Source organism: Argentina anserina, chromosome 5 (assembly GCF_933775445.1).
Source record: "Argentina anserina chromosome 5, drPotAnse1.1, whole genome shotgun sequence".
In the NCBI taxonomy this organism is placed as follows: Eukaryota; Viridiplantae; Streptophyta; class Magnoliopsida; order Rosales; family Rosaceae; genus Argentina; species Argentina anserina.
The window spans coordinates 6,337,523-6,359,791 of NC_065876.1; the positions used below are offsets into that span (position 1 = coordinate 6,337,523).

Here is a 22,269-nt window from a genome sequence, read left to right on the forward strand (position 1 = left end):
TCCAAACCATCCATGACAAAATAATTCAACTTTGAAATTTCACTCCTCTGATTACCCATGCGGCCATGCCTAGAGAAGCCGATAAAGCTAAATAAGTGCACATTATGTGACAATAGAAACATTGTTGGCCACCCTGTAGAAATGGAAATCAGTCCATTTTGTTTTCTTTGAAAGCAAAGTGTTGCACATCATGTGGCACAATGTCTTTTTTTTGTTTCCAATATGACAAATGAGTGCTTCTGCTTGTTTTACCTTTTAAGAGAGTAGTCACCAGAACCAATAATGCTTGCTTGAACCTGAGAATTTGGTGAAAATGTGCAACAAATAATTTTCATGTATGAACTTAATACTCATGTGAATCAGAGAACAAGTTACAGGGCAAGTGATGAGTTCATCCTAGAACTGAAAGTACAAACCACATATATGGTGTATGCAGAAGGAAATTCTGTACAACCCGAATGATTTGAAATCAAATTAAATACAACAAGAGGCACAACTTCTGAGCTTTTCTTCATGGATCAAATGTTACAGAGCTCTCCTCATCCTCTTTTATCGACTTGATCATCAAGGAAACTTGATCCATAGCTGGCCTATCAGTTGGAGAAGAGTTTATGCATTTCAATGCTACCTGCAACAAGCTCACCATCCTTTCCTCGCTTGAACCTTCCAATATCAAAGCCCTGTCGAAAACCTCAACAGTCCATTCCTCTTTGATCATGGAGTTCACCCAGCTAGGCAAATCAAAACCGTTCTTCTGGACCATCTTCCCTGTTAGAAGCTCAAGAAGAATCACCCCAAAAGCATAAACATCACCATTGAATGTGCCATATGGATGGCCTTTTGTAGCATTGTCATTTCGGATTTCATTATTGGAAGAAAAGACCGACTGTTCTTGAGTTTCAGCCATCATTATTCCATATTCACTGATGCAAGGTTCCATGGCCATGTTGAACAAAATGTTCATGGACTTTAGGTTACCATGAGCAATACCATCTTCATTTAGCTCTCCGTGCATGAAGGCGAGTGCCTCAGCAATGCTATCTGCAACATTCAATCTGCTTCCCCAGTCAAAGATTTGGCCTTTTGGAGATCCTATGACAGAGAAAAAATGCACATAAAATATTTGTACTTGTTACTTGCATAATATGTGTATGTAGCAAAAGATAATTGAAATGAGCTTCTTACTATGAAGAAGATTAAACAGATTTCCATTTGGTTGATATTCATAGACCAAGAGCTTCTCTTGCCTTGAACAATAAAATGCAATTGTAGGTAACACATTGTGACACTTCACTCGGTCAATTTTCATCATCCTAGTCTTGAAGTCATCGCTCGACATCCCACAATTTCTGATTCTCTTCACAACCAAGTTAACCCCTCCATCAAGCAAGACTTTGTAGAGGCTCCCATTTTTTCCTTTCCCAAGCAGGTCAGCTGGAGCTCGGAGCAACTGCTCAAAAGTCAATCCCATCAACAATGGACTGGTGAAAACCACAAGCGGCGCAGCAATTCCAGATTCAACAGATGTCAAGGAAAACTCTGATGTCTGATTTCCCCCACCGGCCTTGTAGTTACTAGTAGTAGTAGTACTAGGTATACTGCTAGGAGTCTCAAGTGACTCGGCCTCCTTATTAGGGTTTTGTTTTTTTTCTTCACATGATTTTCCTCTATTGAAAAACTTATATACCAAAAACAACACCACAACTAGGCCAAGTATTACATAGCCTGAGAAGATAAGAACCTTTTGGGATGAAGACTTCTTTGACTTCATTGGAACTGGTGGGCAGGAAGTAGTGAGTGGTTCCCCACACAGGTTAGGATCACCTGCAAAGCTGCTTGCATTGAAATGGCCTTTGACATCAGGGATCGGACCACTGAACAAGTTGTTGGAGACATTGAACTCCTTAAGATTAGAGAAATCAAACTCCGGAATTGAACCCTCGAGTTGATTGTTTTGAACAAGAAAAGATAACAAGCCCGAAATCTTTTGCATATCAGGAAGCTCACCATTGAAGTTATTGTTGGATATATCAAATCTTTTCAGATTGCTCAACTGAGAGAGAGATTCAGGAAGGACCCCAGAGAAATGATTCCCACTCAAATACAAGTGAGTTAAATCTTTGCAAAGTGCAATGTCTTCTGAGAGCAGACCAGTAATATTGTTGTCTTTAAGACTCAAAACAACAAGAGTCTTTGTAACACGAAGAGAACTCGCATCAAGAACTCCGGTGAGGTTGGCCTTTTCGAGTTTTATCTTCCTCACAAGACCCTTTTTGTTGCATTCCACGCCAGTCCAGTTGCTTGTGCAAGGATCTGTGCTCATGTTCCAACCCCATTGGCCATCTCTTGTTGCATTTTCTGGTGACAGTTTCTGCATGAACTGCACTAGGGCTTGCTTCACCTCATTTTCTTCTGAATTTGCAACACGAAAGATGAGAAAAATCACAATAAAAAGTTCCCAAAATGGGATACGACTCATTTTTCGATGCACAAGTTGAGTATTGTGAACAATGGCTCTCTGGTTTGCATTCCTTTTCATGAGGGGGTTTGAAGAACTGTAACTTGGAACAGCAAAACAAAAGGAAAGCAACTATAGAATTACTCGTGCCAATCGGCTGACACGCACAAAGAGTTTGAATCATTCTCTGTGTATATACTTTATACTCGTAATGGACTAGCACAAATGATCAAATGAGCCTCCTATACACTGTAGCAGCTTTTAAAATTATGAGCCGGCAGTCTGAAACAGTCCAATTTCTTAGGCTATATGTCCTTCTCCATAGCCGTTTCTGCAACAATTTTAGCAATCCCAATATTAAAATATCATAGATCATCATTCATGATTGATAGCAACTCTGCCAACTCATACAGAAGTTCCAAAACCACAGTAAGTGTAATTTCTGTATTCATGGCTTCTACTATCCATCATATTGCAACATTTGCAATACAGGAAAAGCTTTTTGCCTCAGTATAAACTATTAAGTAACCACCATGAAGCTTTCTCTCTTTTTTTTTGGACAAATACCATGAAGCTTTCTCATAGTGCCAATTGCCAACGCTCGTTAATAAAGGTAACTTTGGTTAAACAACATAGCTTCTTTGTCTGTTTACCGTGGAGAGAGGTTACTTGATCGAAAAATAACATACCTTCATATAATCATATAGGTCTCCAGAGTATTGAATTAGATATTGCCTAAGCGCCAACGATTGCCAGTTGGTGAATCCAAGTGACTGACTAGGTAGCTTTGAAGGCAATGGTTGACGCCTAACACAGAATCGAGGTATCATTCTCTACCTAATTATCGTGCACATTCGACAAAGCACACAAGTACTAATCAATAATCAGAGGCTTGGTTAATAATAATAACAATCACTGTCTTGGTTGGTGTGAGTTGAACTCTCAGTCTTGAAGGTTGTCCAAATGTAATTGTCCAGAATCCATTATACTTTGATCAAAACGTAACTCCTTACGCCCTAACCTTTCCCAGATTAGAATGGAAGAATGAAAGCTCGGGCTTCAGATGCCCAGAACGATGCTCATAACAAAGAGATGAAAATTGCATGTCACAAATGTTCATGAAACACCATAGTATAGATGCGTATAATCGATCAATTCTTGTTTCTTCTAACATTGTACCATTATGTAACCAATAGCTGCATCCAAATTGAATTATTTGACATTTTTATGATACTTTTACAAGCAAAAGTAATCTAGTCATACAATACTGGTAGTTACTTGATAAGATGGTAAACATGTATTGGGGGTTTTCAATCATAAATAAAGTTCCCCCAGCAATTGACTGACTACGGGTCTGCATGTCCAGCGATGTCGTCGTCACTCGAATCACTTCCTTCATCATCACTAATATTCTCATCACCACTATCCTCTTCTGGTGTAGTATTAGTAATATGCTCCTTCTTTGCATACTTTTCACAATACTCTGACAGTGGAAATATACACAAACTGAAATCTTTGATAACAACAAATGTAGCTCTTCAAAAACAAAAACAAAAAAGAAACAAATAAAAGAAACAGCGAAGTATGACAATACCAAAATTTCAAACAAATAAAAAAGTAGAAAAGTATAATAATTCCAACATACACTTTTACTAATTATAGTGTGTGAGCAAGTTCATGAAACAAATTTATCTTTTGAGTTGAAGGGAACCTACTTACTATAGACATATATCCAAGTGTTGCAAATGTCTGATAATATCCAATAGAATGTCTAGGCCAGAACCTTGTATGCGGGCACTGGGCAGAAATCATTAAACTTGGCCGGCTTTAGCCAAGTTATGAGGTGATACTTCAATACCAACTCGAGAGACAGTCAAAGGGGCATGGAATGTTGGTAGTCCCTAATTGCCTGATTACAATTTTCTTATCAAGAGTTCTCTCTCACAAATTGCACTGTTTTAAAGGTCCACGCCCCGACTTATCAAAGAAGTTGATTTGAAGCAAAGTTGTTTATTTAGGCATGGCTTTCTGTAGTTTGAGGATATTTATTCAAAAAAAGTGTACAACATACAGAATCATTTTACCTTTCACTTTCTGATCATAGAGTTTTCGGTCCTTCATCATCAATGACGCTGCATCACCATTGAGTGGGTCTGATGGATTCGGATACAGCAACAATTGTGGAAGGAATACTTCGAAAACATTTAGAAGGTCTGCAAGAAGAACCATGGCTATATATGATAATCACACTAGCCAATCCGAATGGTAGAATAGAAAAAGAAATGTCATAACAAACAGCACAGAAAAGTTGTTAAATCCCACTGACTCGTCGAGAGAGTAAGACAATTCCAGCCTAATGTATTTCAGCAGTAATAATGAGAGTGATAAATTTTACTAAAAATGAAAAGATAAGTACCAAACATTGGACTCCATGATTGGTTAATAACATCTAAGCAGACAGAACCAGAACTGCAATCACTCAGGAAAACAGATCAAAACAGTCAGTTCATAGAAGATTTACAACATCAGTAAACCAGTATTTATATTTTAGCTGCTCATGAAAGACATAAGAAAGAAACTATGTTGGCAGTGGCACATATTTGAGAATTTCAATAAGCACTAATACCACCTTTTAAAGTATTAAGAAAACATGCTGCTATTGGATGTAATTAGTGGGCTGCAGAATGCTTACAGCTCATCAACGTTTGGATGAAATATCTTGTTCATGAAGGCAATAGAAGGAGACTTGTATGGATATGCATCTGGAAGCTCCACACGAATTTTCCATACTCCTCCTTCATAAATGCCTGAAACAACAATAATCGTATATTATTGACACTAGAAATTTTGAAGGATGTACATAAAGTATTTAGTCTCTGCAAATAGCAGATGAAATTGAAAATCTTAGTTCTATTCCAAATTTAGGGAATTCTAATTATGTCTACTGAGACAAAAAAAAGAAGAAGATGGAAACTTTCAAAAGGCCAAGTAATATTGGCAACACACAATGTTCTTTATAATGAGACACGCCCATGAAATGTAAAATTCATATAGAGAATGTTATGTAAGAAAAGTGTAAAGACAGTACTTTCTTTCGGACCATGGAATTCCACATTAAACTCATTAAGCCCATCATTTATTGTCTCCACATTATAGTCACTCATCATCCTGAAAAACAGTGAAAAGCCTTTAGAGAGATGCGGATCAAAATGACTAACCTTATATTTAGTTATTTACTATGGTAAATCAGTGGCACTAGAACAACAAAACAATTGTTCTCCAGCCTATGTCATGCACAAGAGGAAGACAACAAGATGATATAGATACTTGAACCAACATGACTACGTACAGATGTCCACTAGGTAAACAAAGAGAGAAATGAACTCTTAAAAAACAAGTCCATTGACTATTGTGATGTTAAAGATATTGTGGTGCTATAACTTACAACTTCATGACATCCATCTCTCTTCTCTTGCTTGGAGAAGACATTTTGAAGTTATCAATATCAGATTTCCTAGCCTGCAATCAATGAAGTTAACTTTTCAAAGATATGAATACTAAACCGAATAAAATCAAGTAAACTGTTAAATGGTTGAAATATAGTAATCTAACTGCACAAACCTCTGTAGAGATTTTTAAAAAAGGAAGTGTTGGAGCAGATGATAGAGTAAGGTTTAAAACAAGAATGAATTGGAACACATGTGTACATTCAAAAAAAAAAAAAAAGATCCCCGAAACAAGTTCAACAATCAAATTAAACATGGAATTGTATACGCAAACACATATCAAAGAACAGGTCATCTTGACAATCATTAGCCTAAGTATGCAACACTATATTTTTCAGGACATTTATACTACATGGATGATGGAAGACGAAAACAATTCTAAGTACTTCCTTTAGGTAATTCAGAATCAGTACCCAACAGGGGCATCAATATCGGCAGACCCCTTATTGCAATTTGAGGTCGCCAAACCATGTTTTAATTCAGGTAAAGCTTGAATTCATAGAAATTCATGCTTTTAAGCAAACAAACTTGAACGCATCCACACAGGTGTCGTCTCATCAATCTCTCCCTGTAGAGCCTAATAGCATTATAGAAACCAAAATGCATTTTAGATTGCCAACTGGAAACTCAAATGCCTCCCCCATTGTATACAAACTAAGACGTTCTCCTTCAAATCTGATGCACGTCACTTAAAATTGAACTATAGCCACATTTAAATCCTTAAAATGACAAATAAACTCCAATGGTTTGACAACAAATAATCTCCTAAGCCTCTAACAGACTTCTTATCCTTCATTACTCACCACAATCGCACAGCCACCTCACCATAACCCAAGATTACACAATGTCCAGCCTATAAATACTATCTGCAACCATACTTGCTAAGATTACCAGATCGCACTTATAACAACCTTAAGCTCCAGAACAGATACAAATGGCCTAATGGGTTCGTAGTCAAATAAAAAAAACCACAATGCCGCTAATCCAAAAACAAACTACTAACCACTATGTCCAATGCATTCAAAGTTCCAAAGTTTCTTCTTTCTTTCTTACCCCAATTATCTTCCATCCCCAGCTTCACGCCTTCACATTTGACCCCATAAAAAGAAAAAAGAAAAAAGAATTGCCAACGAAACCGAAACCGAAACCGAAACTATGAGTTGTTCAATCAATTCTAAAAGTTCAGACAAGTCTAACATTATGCAGATAAGTTCTTAAGCAATGATATTAAGATCTATGGCATCCCCAGAAAAAAAAAAAAGAAGAAAGAAAACCAAACAAAGATTGTGGTTTAGTTTTTCTGTTTTGTTGGATTGGTAAGAAGAACGAAGAAAGAGAAAAACTTGAAACTTACAAAAGTGGGTATTTGACGCTTGTCTTGGTTGATAAGAGAATCGCAAGAACCAAACAGAAAGAAAGATGGGAAATTTAATTGGAGAGAAAGAAGAAAAAGAAAGATGGAAACTGCGCGTAGAGGGAGAGTTGGGGGGTGAATGTCGACAAAAACAAGTGCACGTGTTCAGATGGTAGTCTTATTACGTGGAAAGCAAGCTTAAGAGTTGAGAGGTGCTCTAATTTAGGTCTGTGATTGATTATTACCAAATAATATCTTTTTCAATTAGAGATATTTTCGTAAATCATAACTGGTATTTATATCCCTATTTACTGTAACGTTTTCTATTCGCATTCGACTTCATCTATGTACATTGTGGATGATATGCCAGCTTCATCACAGTATGATGTATTTTCTTCGAATTGGATTTCATGTTGACTCTTGTCTCTCAATTATACTCTAAATGCCGGCCATTATGAGACGTGCACTGTCCTCCTATCACATTTTGATGAGAATCGTATCAAATGCCCTATTCGAGGACAATGCACATTATGTCGTTTTAACCATATTGACAAGTCCGAACCTGAGAAGCAAAAATTTTGAACCACAAAAACCCAAATTTGAGGATCATGAGGGTTGAGTTGCCTTAAACAATGGTCCTGAGCCAGGTTTTATTTAAAACGCAAAGACGTTATTTATATATTTAGCACCCGCTATGAGGATCCACTTTTCAGAATGTTACACAATTGATTCTAGACTTCTAGTACTACCAAATTTTGCTTCATAAAGAATGAAACAACATTGTATTTGGCAACTTGTAAGAGCCTGAAAGGAATTGAACTATAACAAAATTAAGAAATTGTCAGCTTAATTTTTCTTCCATGGATTCTCCCCATAGTAGTATGCAGTGCCAACCATAAGCGCTACTGTGGCACCTTGCACAACCACACGAGCTCTCATCAGCTTCTGGCCTAACTGCGAATTACCTTGCCTGAAACTGATTAAGCCAGCGGTGAGCACACCAGCAGTCAAAAAGGCCCCTGAAAAGTGCAAAGCCAAAACGTTACTGGAATGATCGCAATTTGCAATGAAGAGTAGTAAGTAAAATAGGGAAGCACAAGCATGTAGCACCAGATATATATTGATTAGCCAGGAAGTGGAGTTCTATCAGAAAAGTTCCTTTGCAGAAACTAGGGGGATGGATAAGCATGAACAACTTGCAGCTAATCGAAACAAAGGCAACAAATTCTGAGAAGTTATTCTTCTACAATGTTTGAGATGCCCAACAATAACGAACCAAATTCCAGATACTTCACCCAACTGTCTGGAGGTTTTAAGCTACTCCTAAACACAATACACCGCAACACCACAATGAAAAAGAGCATCTTTTACACGCCTCTCCTCGCAGATGGGCGAGAGAGAGCAAGGGAGTGAAGCAGGGGGCTCATTCATCCACAGTCCAGAAACCAAACCAATTGTAGAACATTGAATTCCTAATTTTCAAACTCTCATATTTAGACGTTCAGGGTTCATCTAACCATACACAAAGGAGAGCATTTTTGTCTTTAATAACTGCACTTGCCTTCCAAACTATAGTTATCCTTCTCCCCATCAGGAAGTTATAACACGCGAACGAAGCTTAATCCTATCACAAACCACAACATCCACTTCTACATCCATCTCTGATTATTGTAAACTAGTGTAAACTCTATCACAGTATCACCACATTTTCCAAAGAGACTTCAATCCAACAATGTAAAATACTAAGATCGCATCCATCTTTAACAACACAGACAGACCCTCTTTAATTTTTTCCTTAATTCTCACTTTGCAACACAACATAAGCCTAAACCTCATCAAACATATACATTCTCGTCAAATGAAGTCCTACTTCTCCCAATTCATCTACATAATATGATCACGAATGATCAGTCTTCCTGCTTTGAAACACAAGAAAATCAAAACGCAAGACTATTAATCCCAAACCCGCCAAGATCAAAACTTTGCTGTCAAACATAACAAGAAGAGCCGAACTGAACCACATCAAAGTTACCCAAATAAAATGTGCAGCAAATGAATTGAAACAGAAACTTACCAAACGGTACCAAAGGGTTCTTCTTCCTCTGCTTCTCCTCAAAGAACACCTCTAAACTGGGCTCAACCTCCTTCATCTTCTCCATACAAAACAATGTCACGAGCACACAAATTGAATCGTCAAATTTGGGGTCGACTGCCCTAAATTGAAATAGCAAGAATCAAATAAATGACGCGGCTTTGGTACCTAGAAGTTATAGCTCATTTTCGGGTCGGGTCGTGTATCTTGTTTCTAAAATTAGAAACACTGGCCCAACTGGCCCAGTTATATTTCTATATATACCACCGATGATTACAGCTTTGATTGCAAGGAGAAGCAGATGGAGAGGTACTTGCCATTTGCTGGGATGGTAATGGTGGAGTGTTTGGATGTGGGAATGACCACACTAAGCAAAGCAGCCATGTCCAGAGGAATGAGTCACTTTGTTTTTGTTGTCTACTCCAATGCTCTTGCCACTCTCATCCTCCTCCCTCCTTCTTTCATTATCCACAGGTCCTAGTACACTCCACTTGACTTGTAACTACTCTTCTCCTCATCTTTATGTTCTTCATTTGAATCTGTTTTCTTGTTCTGATCCGCAGAAATAAGAGACCACCATTGACCTTCTCCATTTTATGTAAATTCTTCCTTCTTAGCCTTGCTGGGTATGTGTATTTAATTGCTGTTCATTTGTAATTGTATCATCTGAAAAGCTTTTACTTTGGACCATTAGACATGTAGGATTTTAACATCTTGCTTTGTCGGCTGAACCCAATTGTTCAGGATCACTATTATGCAGAACTGTGTGTTTACTGGGGTAAGCTACAGCTCTCCCACTCTTGCTTCTGCAATGAGCAATTTGATCCCAGCTTTCACTTTCTTTCTTGCTGTCATCTTCAGGTGCGTCTCTTTTGGAATATTCAAGGGTTCTAGATTCATAATTGATGAGTACCTTTGAAATTTTGGGAGTTGAGATTTTGTGTTTTGCTTACAGAATGGAGAAGTTAGATTTGAGAAACTCAAGAAGCCGGATCAAAATCATTGGCACCCTGGTGTCTATCTCAGGAGCACTGGTTGTAACTCTCTACAAGGGTGCTCCTCTTTTATCCAAACCAGTTCCTGACACTTCACCCTCGAACACCTCTTCGTCGACATCCATGAATAATTGGATCATCGGAGGCCTTTTCCTTGCAGCAGCTTCTTCATGTGTTGCAATATGGAATACTGCTCAGGTAATTTCATATCATGTGCAGTTACTACTGCTTTTCGTTCGAAGATCGATTGTTGTGGGAATGGAGCTGATCTTTGTTCACATTATATCTGAAGGCTGCCATTCTAAAAGGTTACCCATCAGAGATGACCATAGTCTCCTTTTATTCATTATTTGGAACCATTCAATGTACAATACTTTCTTTGTTCTTTGAGAGGAATCCAAATGCCTGGACGCTGAGGCCTGACATTGAGCTTGCCTCTATCTTCTATTCAGTAAGCACGTCGAAATAGATTTCATTTATTTTCCTAATTTAGCTTTGAATCGAAGTAGCTTCTGATTCATATTATTGATGCCTTCATGCAGGCTATTTGTGGAGGTGTTGTAACATTCTCTGTGCAAACATGGTGCATTAAGAAGAAAGGACCAGTGTTTGTGGCTATGTTTAAGCCTTTAGGAATTGCCATTGCTGCTACGCTAGGTGCTATCTTTCTAGGGGAAGAACTCCATGTTGGAAGGTAACGTGCCAATTTCTTACTCTCAATTTCTCGATCTATTGCCATTTTCAGATCATGGCACCTACTTTACAGATTAGTGGGTGACTTGATCACCATTAGCGAGTTAGATAGACACGCCCCTAATACTATGTCTCATTAGTCAAGAACATATATGGCTTTATTTATCATCGTTCAAGATAACTCTATTAAGTCTTATGCAATGCTTAAAATGGTGTATTGCTAGTAAGATACATACTGTGATGGAACAAGAAATGCATAACTCGTGTTTCTGGTGTGGAAATGTTGAAGCGTATCCAGTCAAGTTTGTAGGATTGAATTCTTTTATTGGATTTCTTGCTCAAAAAGCTACAGATGACATGGGTTATGAAACTTCTTGACAATGAAACATAACTAGGAGTAGTTTTTTTATATGGGGAGGGTGGAAAACATGAAAATGACTACCACCTGCCAGTCAGACTCATTTCCAAAGTTGTTTTAAAACGTGCTATTCAGTCCTACACAGCTATTTATAATGAATTGCATGTTTCATCTACCATAAAGGACAGATAGGATCAAGATTATGTACCTTATTTTAGTAATGGTTAAACTATTAGAAGTCTAGAAAGCATGTGGCAAGTGTTATTACAAACTCTGATATCAGAGACAATAGACTTCATAGTGCTTATGTTCATGGCAATTGAATTATAACCCCATTTTAGTTTATGTTAATTGTTAACTATGTTCTTCAAATTCTCCGAGAACACCAAGTTCAGAAGCACAAGATTAGCTTTCCTCTGGGTAATAAAATAAACAGTTATTTTTCATCTGTATTTTCTGGCAGTCTTATTGGAGCAGTGGTCATTGTTGTGGGTTTTTATGGAGTAATCTGGGCACAATCCAAAGAGGAAAAAGGTTTGGATATAAGAACAAAGGAAGATGATGAATTCCAAGAAGATGATGAGGTTGATAGGCTGCAGCCATTATCTCAGAAGAAGCCTCTATTGGAGAGCGAAGCACACGTCTGAAACATGTTGTATGACTAGATGCAATAACATAAGCTACAGTATCACTATAGGAACCTCTATATTCCTAGCAACAAGAAAAACAAAATTCATGTACATAATGGGAGTCTATGGCATAACCAAATACATAAATGTAGTAATTTCATTTTGTTTCCTTATACTTTGAAATTGACATTTTCTGAGTTGAATGACTCAACTCTTACATCTCTAGACTAGTATCTGCTGCTAAAACATCAATACAGTGTTCATGTTTACATCAATCACTTAAAAAAATAAGCTAAATTTAACAATCATCAATGCAATATCACTATGATAGCATAGGACGTTGAGCAATATCACTTCCATGTATTGATGTATATGGTTGGTCGATAACTTCAGTGACATTGAGTTGAGCCAATAAGGCTCCTAATTTCAGATATAAGAACTTCCACAAAAGACTCCTCTTCATTTTACAGATTGATACTGAGTAGACGTATTGTACTCAAGAAGGTTCTGTTACAGTGTGACATCTTAAGAATTTGCAATGACTCAATTTGGCAAACAATTGGAAGAAAATCATATCTTCCTCGCGATCGGGAAATTTGGGTTATAGATGAATTGTTTTGGGGAGATCACTCCCTCTCATAGAAATGGTTTGGTTCGTAGGCGATATCACATAAAGTAGCGTTTAGACTCCTGGAGAGGTTGATGATAATGGTTAGTTAGTAGGAGGATAGTTTAGACAGCACCATATGAATGGGATGACAACCCCAAAAGAATAGAGAGAAAATAGAGCTGGTGTGCCAAACCTGACTACCTGTGGTCATTTCAGCTTGCACTTTCTACTTTCTAGTTTCTACTTTCTACTAATATATTCGTGTTTATGATGATCTAGATTACTGTCGAATGACTTTAGGACGTTCAAGAATGAAGTAGGTGTGCCAAACCTGTGGTACATATTCAACACGTTGTACTAGTGTGCAACACTGCAGCAACCAGTATTGATCATTCATTACTAAGAACTAAGAATCTGCAATTGTGTAAATCTCCAATAGAACAGAGTGAGAGCTATTCATTTTGTCCCACACTGAGGTATACCTGACCAACACGAGACCACCCACAACTCCACAAGTCCCTTGTCCTTGGCTCCTTGCTGTTCAAGCGAAACACATCATCGGATGGAAGCCATAACCAAACTACCAGAAACCGTCGTCGTCCTGTCCAAACCCATCAAACCATCCTCAAGTTTTGTGCAATTGAGAACCGAGAACCATCTACATTAGGACTCCTAGTTACGTTTTTAATAATCAGGTGGCTGATCCGGTTCAACACGCGTTGAAACCTAGCACCAATCTAGTCGCCGTCAACAAAACCACCATAAAAGCCTCGAGGCAAGAGGCTTAAGGCCAGAAGACCACCGCACCACCTTCATGTTCAAGTCCACGGCAGCACGTAGCATGAAAGAGAAACAGTGGAATCTAAAAAGTAGCAAAGATGTTCAGGCAATGTCACTCCAAAAAAACACAGAATTTTTTTTTTCTTTCTCTTTAACTCAGACCAGCAACAAACTTCCGGGATTTGATTTTACATACAAATGCCCTACATCCATGCCTGCAACTTGATCGATCACCGTCACAAGCCCTCCTATTCTGAAACATGTTCAATGACTAGACGCAATAACATAAGCTGCAATAACACTAGCAGAACCAAATACATGTATACGAACATAAAGCAGAACCAAATACATGCAATGTAGACGTTGCCTTTTGTTTTCTCATATTTTGAAGTTGACATTTTCTGATTTGAATGACTCAACTCTTAAAAATCTGGTCCCTGATGCTGAAACAGCAATATATGGTGTTTATGTTTACAACAGTGACATGAATCAGTAAATAATAACAACCCTCCATGCTCAACCTCACCGATAAGTTCACCGAATAACAAAAAAAACGTATATCCCCTATGGCTAGCCAGATAATGATATCACTGTGGAAGCATAGGAAGCATGCCCATTTTAAATAGTCCTACAATCTCTACTCTAGATGTAGCATAAAACAGAACCTCATTAGTAGGCACTACAAAAGAATAAGAAAATTAGAAAAGTGATGAGCCTGCGTACAGTGAAACCTCAAGTCTTCAGATCATCAGACATCGCTGATGGTATGCAATGTGTAGCCAGAATATCTAGAGTAGCTGCTTTTGCAGTATCTGTTCTGAGGACGGCCACCTGCACATACACCAGTTCCAGTTCTTAACATATGATGCAGACATAATGCAAGGCATACACCACATGCATCATAGATAGAGATAAACATTATAAAAAATGTTGAAAAGAACAGGAGAAAGAAAGAACCTGTTTGTATTCTAAATCAAATGTCAAAAACTCATCCTCACAGTTCTCTACCATGCTGGCCAAGCTTTTCAGATTCTTCACAGGCTTACCATTAAAAGCAAGAACCTGTTACATACATTGAGAGTATGTCATATAGGGATATTTCAAGTAGTTCCACTATTAATTTGCAAAAATTGATATATAAAAGTAAAAGGCCACTCTGTGGCAATGTGGCATCGCCTACCTGCGTGTTAACTATGTCTTCATACCCAATGTTGATATCAGCCACGAGCACCTGTAAATTTGTTGGGATTGAGGGGGAGGAAAGTCCACATATAAGTAATAAAATGACTGACTGTCCGGTGACTACTGCAATGAAAGTTGAGAGAAAGATAGGATACCTGAGAAACCACTACAAGCTGCTCATCCGGTGACTGCCGCAATGAATGCAGCATTTTGTCCAAAAGTTTGACAGGAGCTTCAAACTCATAATCTTTTCCGTACTGTAAATATAAGCAAAAACAGTTGGATGACAACCTAGTATAAATTTTTTTGATCTTAGTACAAATGAAACCTAAACACTAGCTGTAGAATTGTCAAAAAATTAAAGTTAAGCCGCTAAATTCCGAAATGCAAATTACACAATCCATGTTATGTTTTGTTTATATCATGTCGTAGGCTTGTGTTAAGTTTTAATACCCTAACTCTTGACCGTTTGAGGTTTATGTCAAGTTTTGCTTCACCCTAGCCCGACTCTAATTACTTCAGTGATGATTACACACACATACACACAATGATACTGTAGATAAAATACACATAGTAAGACACAATATGTATTAATAAATATTTCACCCCTAAACTTTCATTCAGCAACATGCTTTTAGTAAAATATACCAGAAAACAAGTCAAGCTGAGCAGATCAGAGAAACAGGTTTAAAATCACTATTCAAGCAAACAAGTAGAAATATCGAGTAGAGTGATATCAAATTAACTACCAACCTCAGATCGAAGATAGGGAACTGATACAGCTGTAAAAACAAATCCTGCAACAATATAATATGAAGGAGGTCTGCCCTTGATGTGTGATGGAATTAGCTTTTTGTGGGATCCAAGTTTTATATCAAAATTGAGAATCTCAGAACTGCGCAAAACTTTAACCTTTGAGTTATCTCCAGTATATTTTTGGGATATGAGGTAACTAAAACCTATGCGCTCTCCATGCCGAAAAGGAACTGCAAATCATCATGGGAAATGCCAAATCACATAGAGTACAAGCGAAAATTTATAAAGGGAAAAAGAGATATATGTAACAAATTCAAGAGCAATATATAAGTGACAAATACAATACTTATCAACATATTTATGACATTTTAGCAGAAAATTATAGAAGAAACATATAAATGCAAGAATAACCACAAACCATACAATGTATTGATAAAAACGAATTACAGATGTAATAAGTCTACACATCATACATATAAATGTGTAAATGGATCATGAAAATAACACATGCCTGTTCCATCGTTGGCAATATTAACTCCATCAAAGCAGAGAAGAATATCAGATGGTTTCAAGACCTGAAATTCCAAAGCAGTGGGGTCAATTCTTCTGATACGAACACCCTTTTGATCAGGTTCCATGCCCATTGATGCACGTAAATCAGGATTTTCCATTTTCTGCCACTCAATCCCAAGAATTGGAAAACCTGGCACATTATAGACAGTCATAAGATGCAAAGTACCACAATAACTGCTATGCGTAAACACAGAATATTCCAAACGCAGGTAAGAAAAGTTAATTCCTTTAAGCAGATCAACATGCATCAAACTTACCTGTATATGCTCCATTCTTCTCATAATCTTTGATGAAGTGCATTATTACTGGTGTGGGTATGACATAACCAATGTTCTCTGCGTCTTCATGTTTAAGGGACTGAAATGCAATACCCACACAAGTTCCTTTATCATTAAAAGCAGGCCCACCCGAGTTCCCAGAGTTGATGGCAGCATCTATCTGGAACATGCAAAGGAGAAGCTATTAGACAAAAGGTCCAACAGAGTAAAAACTAAAAAGGTATCTACCATAATGCTAAAATCACATTTTTCTTGTTTTGCTCAGATAATGGCATCTTAACAAACCTGCAAACCTAGCAGTTCAGTCGACCCATGAACATAAGACAGAATCTCTATCCGCGAAACAACACCACTCGTCACTGAAATCGTGTCTCCCCCAATCGGATACCCCACGACAGTAACAGCGTCTTGCAGCGCAGGCAGCTCCCCGAACTCCACTGGCGACACACCCTCCCAAAACTCGTCATCATCAACCGTAAGCATTGCTGCAAAACACCACACACAAAAACAATTCCACTTAAAACACAAACACAAATCCACAATTAACTCAAACAAGTAACAGCTTTCACACAATCCCCTAAACCAATCAACGAAACTCAATGCACACAACTAATGAGGCTTTTTCGACACAAGGACAATAATGAGAAGTAAAATGCGTCGAGTACCAATGTCACATTCAGTGCCAATAGCCAGAACAGTGGCCAAGTACTTGGTGTCGGAGCCGCGCTTCTTGAGCTTGACCTGAGTATAATGCTCCACAGAATGAGCATTGGTGAGAACTCTCCGGCCACCAATCACAAACCCACTACTGCTCGAGCTGTACTGCCTCTTCCTCTGCCACGGCAGCGAGAAATTCGGCTCCGTGTGCGTGCAGAACACCTTCACCACCGCGTCCATCGACGGCACCCCCCCTCACCCCGCCGCCCTCCCCGAGATCCGACTCCGTTGCGTCGGCCGCGCCGTTCTCGGATAGCTTCTGAAGCTTCTTGGGGCGACCGCGGCCGCGCCTCGGCGACTTCGGGTCGATTATCTCGACGTTGCTGACGGAGAAAACGCCGTCGTCATCGGCGGTTGCTGGCGGCGGCGAGGCGGCTGGTAGGGTTTCGGGGGAGGCGGTTTTGGGCTTACGGCCGCGTTTACGCTTGTTATCGCCCATTAATGTGATTCGGGCCTTCGATTCGGTTTCGGTGATTTCTGAGAGAATGTGGAGCGGGTCGGATTTCGATTCAGAGAAGAAGAAGAAGAAAATGCGGGAAAAAGGAGGCGCAGGGTAATATAATAGAACTGGAGGGAGGATGGTCAAACATAAACATTGACCGACCCGACCCGGCCCATATCCGGATGCTAAACCCCTTTACTCTAGGGTTTAGCAACAGCCACTGGAACAAAACAGTGGTCCAGAAAATCAGGCGGAGAATGAGCTCCAGTATCCTCGACCCGAACTCCCTCCGATTCATGGACCTCGCCGTCGCTTCTTCCCGGCTTCTCGGCTTCACTCCCCACCCGCTCAGATTGAGACACGTGGACCCATCAAGCTTCAGTCTTCAGCACCATTTTTGGAGTGGTTCTTGTTCCCAGCTTTGTCGCGGGCTCAGAGCCCCAGCCGCCGCGAAAAGCGCCGAGCTCCCCGGGGAAATGGAGCATTCCGAATTGACGGCGCTGTCTCCGTTGGACGGGCGTTACTGGGGTAAAGTGAAGGAGTTGGGCCCTTATTTGAGTGAGTATGGCCTCATGTACTACCGTGTTCTTGTTGAGGTAATGATGCTCTGCTCTGGTTAACTGTGAAAAAGATTGAAACTTTTAATGTTGTGTCTCATATTTCGGTTTCTTTCAAATTGGTACATTACTGTAAACATGCAAAGTAAAAACTTCAGTGCTGCAAGTAGATTCAGACACATTTTGCGAGTGGGATTGATGTGTGGACATGTTGTGTCAGATTAAATGGTTGCTGAAACTTTCTCAAATCCCTCAAGTTATAGAGGTGCCGAGTTTTAGTGAAGAAGCTCAGTCTTACTTGCAAGGGATCATTGATGGGTTTAACATCAAGGATGCGAGAGAGATAAAGAAGATTGAGATGACTACTAACCATGATGTGAAAGCAGTGGAGTATTTTCTGAAGCAGAGAAGCTGTTCAAATCCGGAAATAGCTAAGGTAGAATGAGCTTGTTTTGTTTCGATATGGTTCCTGATAATTTATGTTTTTTATTTTTTTTAGATTTGAGTGTGGATTCGTTTTCTGTAGGTGCTTGAGTTTTATCATTTTGCTTGCACCTCTGAAGACATCAACAATATTGCACACGCATTAATGTTGACAGAATCTGTTAGCAAAGTCATGCTTCCTGTTATGGATGATTTGATTCGAGCAATATGTGACATGGCTAAAGAGTATGCTTCCATTCCCATGCTTTCACGTACTCATGGACAGACGGCCTCACCCACGACTTTGGGGAAGGAAATGGCTGTTTTCGCTGTTAGGTTAAGCACACAGAGGCAGGAAGTTTCTCAAGTGGCAATAATGGGGAAGCTTGCTGGTGCTGTAGGAAATTACAATGCTCATATGGTTGCATATCCTAATATTGATTGGCCCTTAGTTGCTGAAGAGTTTGTCACATCTCTGGGGGTAACTTTTAATCCATATATTACGCAGATTGAGAGTCATGACTATATGGCACAACTCTTTCACGCTTTTACCAGATTCAATAATATCTTGGTCGACTTTGACTGTGATATATGGCGGTACATATCATTGGGCTACTTTAAGCAGACAACTAAAGCTGGTGAAATTGGGTCGTCAACAATGCCTCACAAAGTAAACCCCATTGATTTTGAGAATAGTGAAGGTAACCTTGGAATGGCTTCTGGAGTGTTTTCCTTTCTGAGTGAAAAGTTGTCTAAATCACGTTTGCAGCGTGACTTAACTGATTCCACTATCCTGAGGAACATGGGTGTTGGATTAGGCCATTCTCTTCTTGCCTACAAAGGCACGCTGCGGGGCATATCAAAGCTTCAGGTTAATGAAGCTCGCTTGAGTGAAGATTTGAATCGCTCGTGGGAGGTGCTGGCGGAACCAATACAAACTGTTATGCGAAGATATGATGTTCCAGAGCCATATGAGAAGCTGAAGGCACTTACAAGAGGGAGAACAGTTACTGCAGAAAGTATAAAAGAGTTTATAAGAGACTTGGAATTACCTGAAGAACCAAAAAGCATTCTCTCAAACCTGACACCACATAGCTATGTTGGGTCTGCTATTATATTGGCCAAGATGGTAGATATGGCCGTTGGAGCCACTATAAAAGACACCAATATTCCTGCTGAAAAGATGAAGATGATGTTCAATAGTTTTCCTTGTGAACTTGAGTTTTCAAATTTGCTGGCTTTGTCGCCATTGGATGGCCGGTATTGGGGTAAAGTGAGAGACTTGGCTCCTTATATGAGTGAATATGGTTTAATCTACTTCCGTGTTGTAGTTGAGATCAAATGGTTGCTATGGCTTTCACAAATTCCTGAAGTGATAGAGGTAACCAGCTTTGCTGAAAGTGCTCAGTCATTTTTGCAAGAAATAATCAATGGGTTTAGCATCAGTGACGCACTAAAGATAAAGGACATTGAGAAAGTGACAAACCATGATGTAAAAGCAGTGGAGTATTTTTTGAAGCAGAGATGCAAATCACACCCAGAGATAGCAAAGGTTAAAACTCACTTTAGTGGTTTCAGACGCCAAATTTGTTGTTTTGAATGTTGAATTAGCTTCTTAACCTGTTTCTTCTTATTGAAGGTGCTTGAGTTTTTTCATTTTGCATGCACATCCGAGGACATCAACAATCTCGCTCATGCATTGATGCTGAAAGGAGCTATGAACAATGTCATATTTCCTACCATTGGTAAATTGATTCAGGCACTATGTACCATGGCTAAGGAGTACTCTCATATCCCTATGCTGTCTCGCACCCATGGACAGGTAACAAGTGGTATTTTACATGCTCTGAGTTGTGTTGGTAGGTACTAGTTTGACAAATCTCTCACGCATATCTTCTAGCTTTTCAAAGATAATGAACAAATTCAGTTTTTGCAAACTCTGATACTGTTAGCTTCATGGGCTCGATCATGCTTCTTGTCATAAGTTGCTGACTTTCGTTTACTTGTACCTTGTACTTGAGGCTTATTATATGTTCCTTTCATATTGTAGCCTGCCTCACCTACAACCTTGGGGAAAGAAATGGCTATATTTGCCGTCAGATTGAGCAGAGAATGGAAGGAGATGTCTCGTGTGGATATAATGGGGAAACTGGCTGGTGCTGTTGGAAATTACAATGCTCATGAAGTTGCATATCCTGATGTTAATTGGCCCCAAGTTAATAAAGAGTTTGTGAGATCTCTTGGGTTGAGTTACAATTCATATGTCACTCAGATTGAACCTCATGACTATATGGCGGAGCTTTTTCACGCAATGTTCCGGTTTAACAACATATTGACCGACTTTGATAGAGATATATGGGACTACATATCCTTGGGTTATTTTAAGCAGACAACCAGGGCTGGTGAGATTGGGTCATCAACAATGCCTCACAAGGTCAACCCTATTGATTTTGAAAACAGTGAAGGCAATCTTGGTGTGGCTAATGGCAGTCTTCTTCAGCAGAGCATGAAGTTGCCAGTTTCACGTTGGCAGCGGGACTTGACCGACTCAACTGTTTTGAGAAACATGGGTTTGGGATTAGGGCATTCTCTTCTAGCTTACAAAAGTACACTTCAGGGGATATCAAAACTTCATGTCAATGAAGCTTGTATTTTCGAGGACTTGGATCAGTGTTGGGAAGTTCTTGCTGAACCTATTCAAACAGTAATGAGGAGATATGGTGTTCCTGAGCCCTACGAAAAGTTGAAGGAACTAACTAGAGGAAAAGCAGTTACCAAGGAGAGTATAAGAGAATTTACCAAAGGGTTGGAGTTACCTGATGAAGGAAAGAGCATTCTACTCAGGTTGACACCACATAGTTATGTTGGCGCAGCAATAGAATTGGCAAGGACGGTAGACGCAGCTGTCAATTCAGAGATTGGGAATCTGTTGTGAACAAACAGTTTAAATCGTTGCGCCAGACTTATATATTTCGACTGCAAATCAGGCAAAGGTATAAAGGACTTGTTCAAATTCTAGTTGAAAACAACCCAATATCACAGTTTTGTCATTGATTTCATTCATATTGTTGATGAAGTTGAAACCTGTATCTCTCTATATGCGGAATTGTAACATAATTCATTCATTCATGAGTATCAACTTTTTGTTTTCTTGAAGTTCTGGTCTTCATCAGTCATTTGTGTACTCTGTAGCAATTAGCAGGCTTAGATGTTTGCCAAGCTCTTTCTTAGTTTTCTCTTTTTTTTGGCAAGAAGCTCTTTCTTAGTTTAAAGTTCATCAAATAACCTTCTGTGGTATGGTACAAGATTCATGGGTGGGTCATCTATATTAATTGGTTCTTGCTTTTTTTTTTTCTTCTTTATTTAAACCAAAAGTCCCGGTCCTTTTGGTGTGAACATACTGCCTACCTGTGACAATCATGACAAGCTCATGAGTTTGGGAAATGCCAAAAATTTGTTGACTTTGAAATGCCAATTCATTAATGACGAAATTGTATATAGAGGTGAGAGGATGAGGCTAGTTTCTGAAGATTCACTTTGTTGTATAATGCAGACATTTCACAACAAAAATGTTTAAAACGTATGCCAAGAATCAAATCTTCTGTGTAAGCAGGACCATAGTTTTATACACATTCCCCCATTTACCTCATCGGTTTTTTTTTGTTAGAATTTACCTCACCCGTTGCGATATTTTGGAAACAACTAAGAAATTACGTGGGTCATGAGGTATAACATTGTAATCGACTCAAATTACGTCAGAAATGTACAAAATGCAAGCTATTTTTTAGTGTTTTATTTATTACTAGTTGGGCGGAAATAGTAAATACAATGACACGTGTTGGGTGAGTGTAGATTATATTCAAATT

The 22,269-nt window shown here is 39.0% G+C and overlaps 5 protein-coding genes and 1 pseudogene across 5 annotated transcripts; 2 read left to right on the forward strand and 4 right to left on the reverse strand.

Annotated features, from left to right (window-relative positions):
* Positions 1-403: 403 nt before the first annotated feature.
* LOC126796268 (probable inactive receptor kinase At2g26730) lies at positions 404-2,585 on the reverse strand. The gene is made up of 2 exons (XM_050523051.1): positions 1,186-2,585; positions 404-1,092 (listed from the first exon to the last, which is right to left on the reverse strand). The coding sequence occupies exons 1-2, from the start codon at positions 2,537-2,539 to the stop codon at positions 512-514; spliced, it is 1,935 nt and encodes a 644-aa protein (XP_050379008.1). The 5' UTR covers positions 2,540-2,585; the 3' UTR covers positions 404-511.
* A 979-nt stretch (positions 2,586-3,564) lies between these two features.
* LOC126796274 (ubiquitin-conjugating enzyme E2-23 kDa-like) lies at positions 3,565-7,383 on the reverse strand. Its single transcript, XM_050523055.1, has 7 exons — positions 7,319-7,383; positions 5,904-5,977; positions 5,547-5,626; positions 5,151-5,265; positions 4,875-4,927; positions 4,543-4,671; positions 3,565-3,941 (listed from the first exon to the last, which is right to left on the reverse strand). The coding sequence occupies exons 2-7, from the start codon at positions 5,945-5,947 to the stop codon at positions 3,805-3,807; spliced, it is 558 nt and encodes a 185-aa protein (XP_050379012.1). The 5' UTR covers positions 5,948-5,977; positions 7,319-7,383; the 3' UTR covers positions 3,565-3,804.
* Positions 7,384-7,894: 511 nt separating this feature from the next.
* LOC126796272 (RING-H2 finger protein ATL48-like) lies at positions 7,895-9,541 on the reverse strand. Its single transcript, XM_050523054.1, has 2 exons — positions 9,393-9,541; positions 7,895-8,337 (listed from the first exon to the last, which is right to left on the reverse strand). Exons 1-2 carry the CDS (start codon positions 9,475-9,477, stop codon positions 8,165-8,167), a joined length of 258 nt encoding a protein of 85 aa, XP_050379011.1. The 5' UTR covers positions 9,478-9,541; the 3' UTR covers positions 7,895-8,164.
* A 170-nt stretch (positions 9,542-9,711) lies between these two features.
* On the forward strand, positions 9,712-12,258 carry LOC126796270 (WAT1-related protein At3g28050-like). The gene is made up of 7 exons (XM_050523052.1): positions 9,712-9,884; positions 9,974-10,036; positions 10,155-10,271; positions 10,366-10,603; positions 10,698-10,856; positions 10,948-11,099; positions 11,920-12,258. The coding sequence occupies exons 1-7, from the start codon at positions 9,712-9,714 to the stop codon at positions 12,101-12,103; spliced, it is 1,086 nt and encodes a 361-aa protein (XP_050379009.1). The 3' UTR covers positions 12,104-12,258.
* Positions 12,259-13,884: 1,626 nt separating this feature from the next.
* On the reverse strand, positions 13,885-17,484 carry LOC126796269 (protease Do-like 9; annotated as a pseudogene).
* Positions 17,485-17,669: 185 nt separating this feature from the next.
* Positions 17,670-21,549, forward strand: LOC126793756 (uncharacterized). Its single transcript, XM_050520374.1, has 5 exons — positions 17,670-18,019; positions 18,201-18,416; positions 18,507-19,955; positions 20,043-20,225; positions 20,454-21,549. Exons 1-5 carry the CDS (start codon positions 17,681-17,683, stop codon positions 21,336-21,338), a joined length of 3,072 nt encoding a protein of 1,023 aa, XP_050376331.1. The 5' UTR covers positions 17,670-17,680; the 3' UTR covers positions 21,339-21,549.
* Positions 21,550-22,269: the final 720 nt, after the last annotated feature.

Excerpts from the sequence above, each read along its gene's own strand:
- LOC126796268 (XM_050523051.1), bottom strand. The coding sequence starts at position 2,539 with ATGAAAAGGAATGCAAACCAGAGAGCCATTGTTCACAATACTCAACTT. Across the intron at positions 1,093-1,185 it reads TCTGTTTAATCTTCTTCATA|GATCTCCAAAAGGCCAAATC; the intron begins GTAAGAAGCTCA and ends TCTCTGTCATAG.
- LOC126796270 (XM_050523052.1), top strand. The coding sequence starts at position 9,712 with ATGGAGAGGTACTTGCCATTTGCTGGGATGGTAATGGTGGAGTGTTTG. Across the intron at positions 10,037-10,154 it reads TTCCTTCTTAGCCTTGCTGG|GATCACTATTATGCAGAACT; the intron begins GTATGTGTATTT and ends CCAATTGTTCAG. Across the intron at positions 10,272-10,365 it reads TTTCTTGCTGTCATCTTCAG|AATGGAGAAGTTAGATTTGA; the intron begins GTGCGTCTCTTT and ends TTTTGCTTACAG.
- LOC126793756 (XM_050520374.1), top strand. The coding sequence starts at position 17,681 with ATGAGCTCCAGTATCCTCGACCCGAACTCCCTCCGATTCATGGACCTC. Across the intron at positions 18,020-18,200 it reads ACTACCGTGTTCTTGTTGAG|ATTAAATGGTTGCTGAAACT; the intron begins GTAATGATGCTC and ends ATGTTGTGTCAG. Across the intron at positions 20,226-20,453 it reads TGTCTCGCACCCATGGACAG|CCTGCCTCACCTACAACCTT; the intron begins GTAACAAGTGGT and ends TTCATATTGTAG.
- LOC126796274 (XM_050523055.1), bottom strand. The coding sequence starts at position 5,947 with ATGTCTTCTCCAAGCAAGAGAAGAGAGATGGATGTCATGAAGTT. Across the intron at positions 4,928-5,150 it reads CATCCAAACGTTGATGAGCT|TTCTGGTTCTGTCTGCTTAG; the intron begins GTAAGCATTCTG and ends GAGTGATTGCAG. Across the intron at positions 3,942-4,542 it reads CTATGATCAGAAAGTGAAAG|AGTATTGTGAAAAGTATGCA; the intron begins GTAAAATGATTC and ends TTCCACTGTCAG.
- LOC126796272 (XM_050523054.1), bottom strand. The coding sequence starts at position 9,477 with ATGGAGAAGATGAAGGAGGTTGAGCCCAGTTTAGAGGTGTTCTTTGAG. Across the intron at positions 8,338-9,392 it reads GAACCCTTTGGTACCGTTTG|GGGCCTTTTTGACTGCTGGT; the intron begins GTAAGTTTCTGT and ends TGCACTTTTCAG.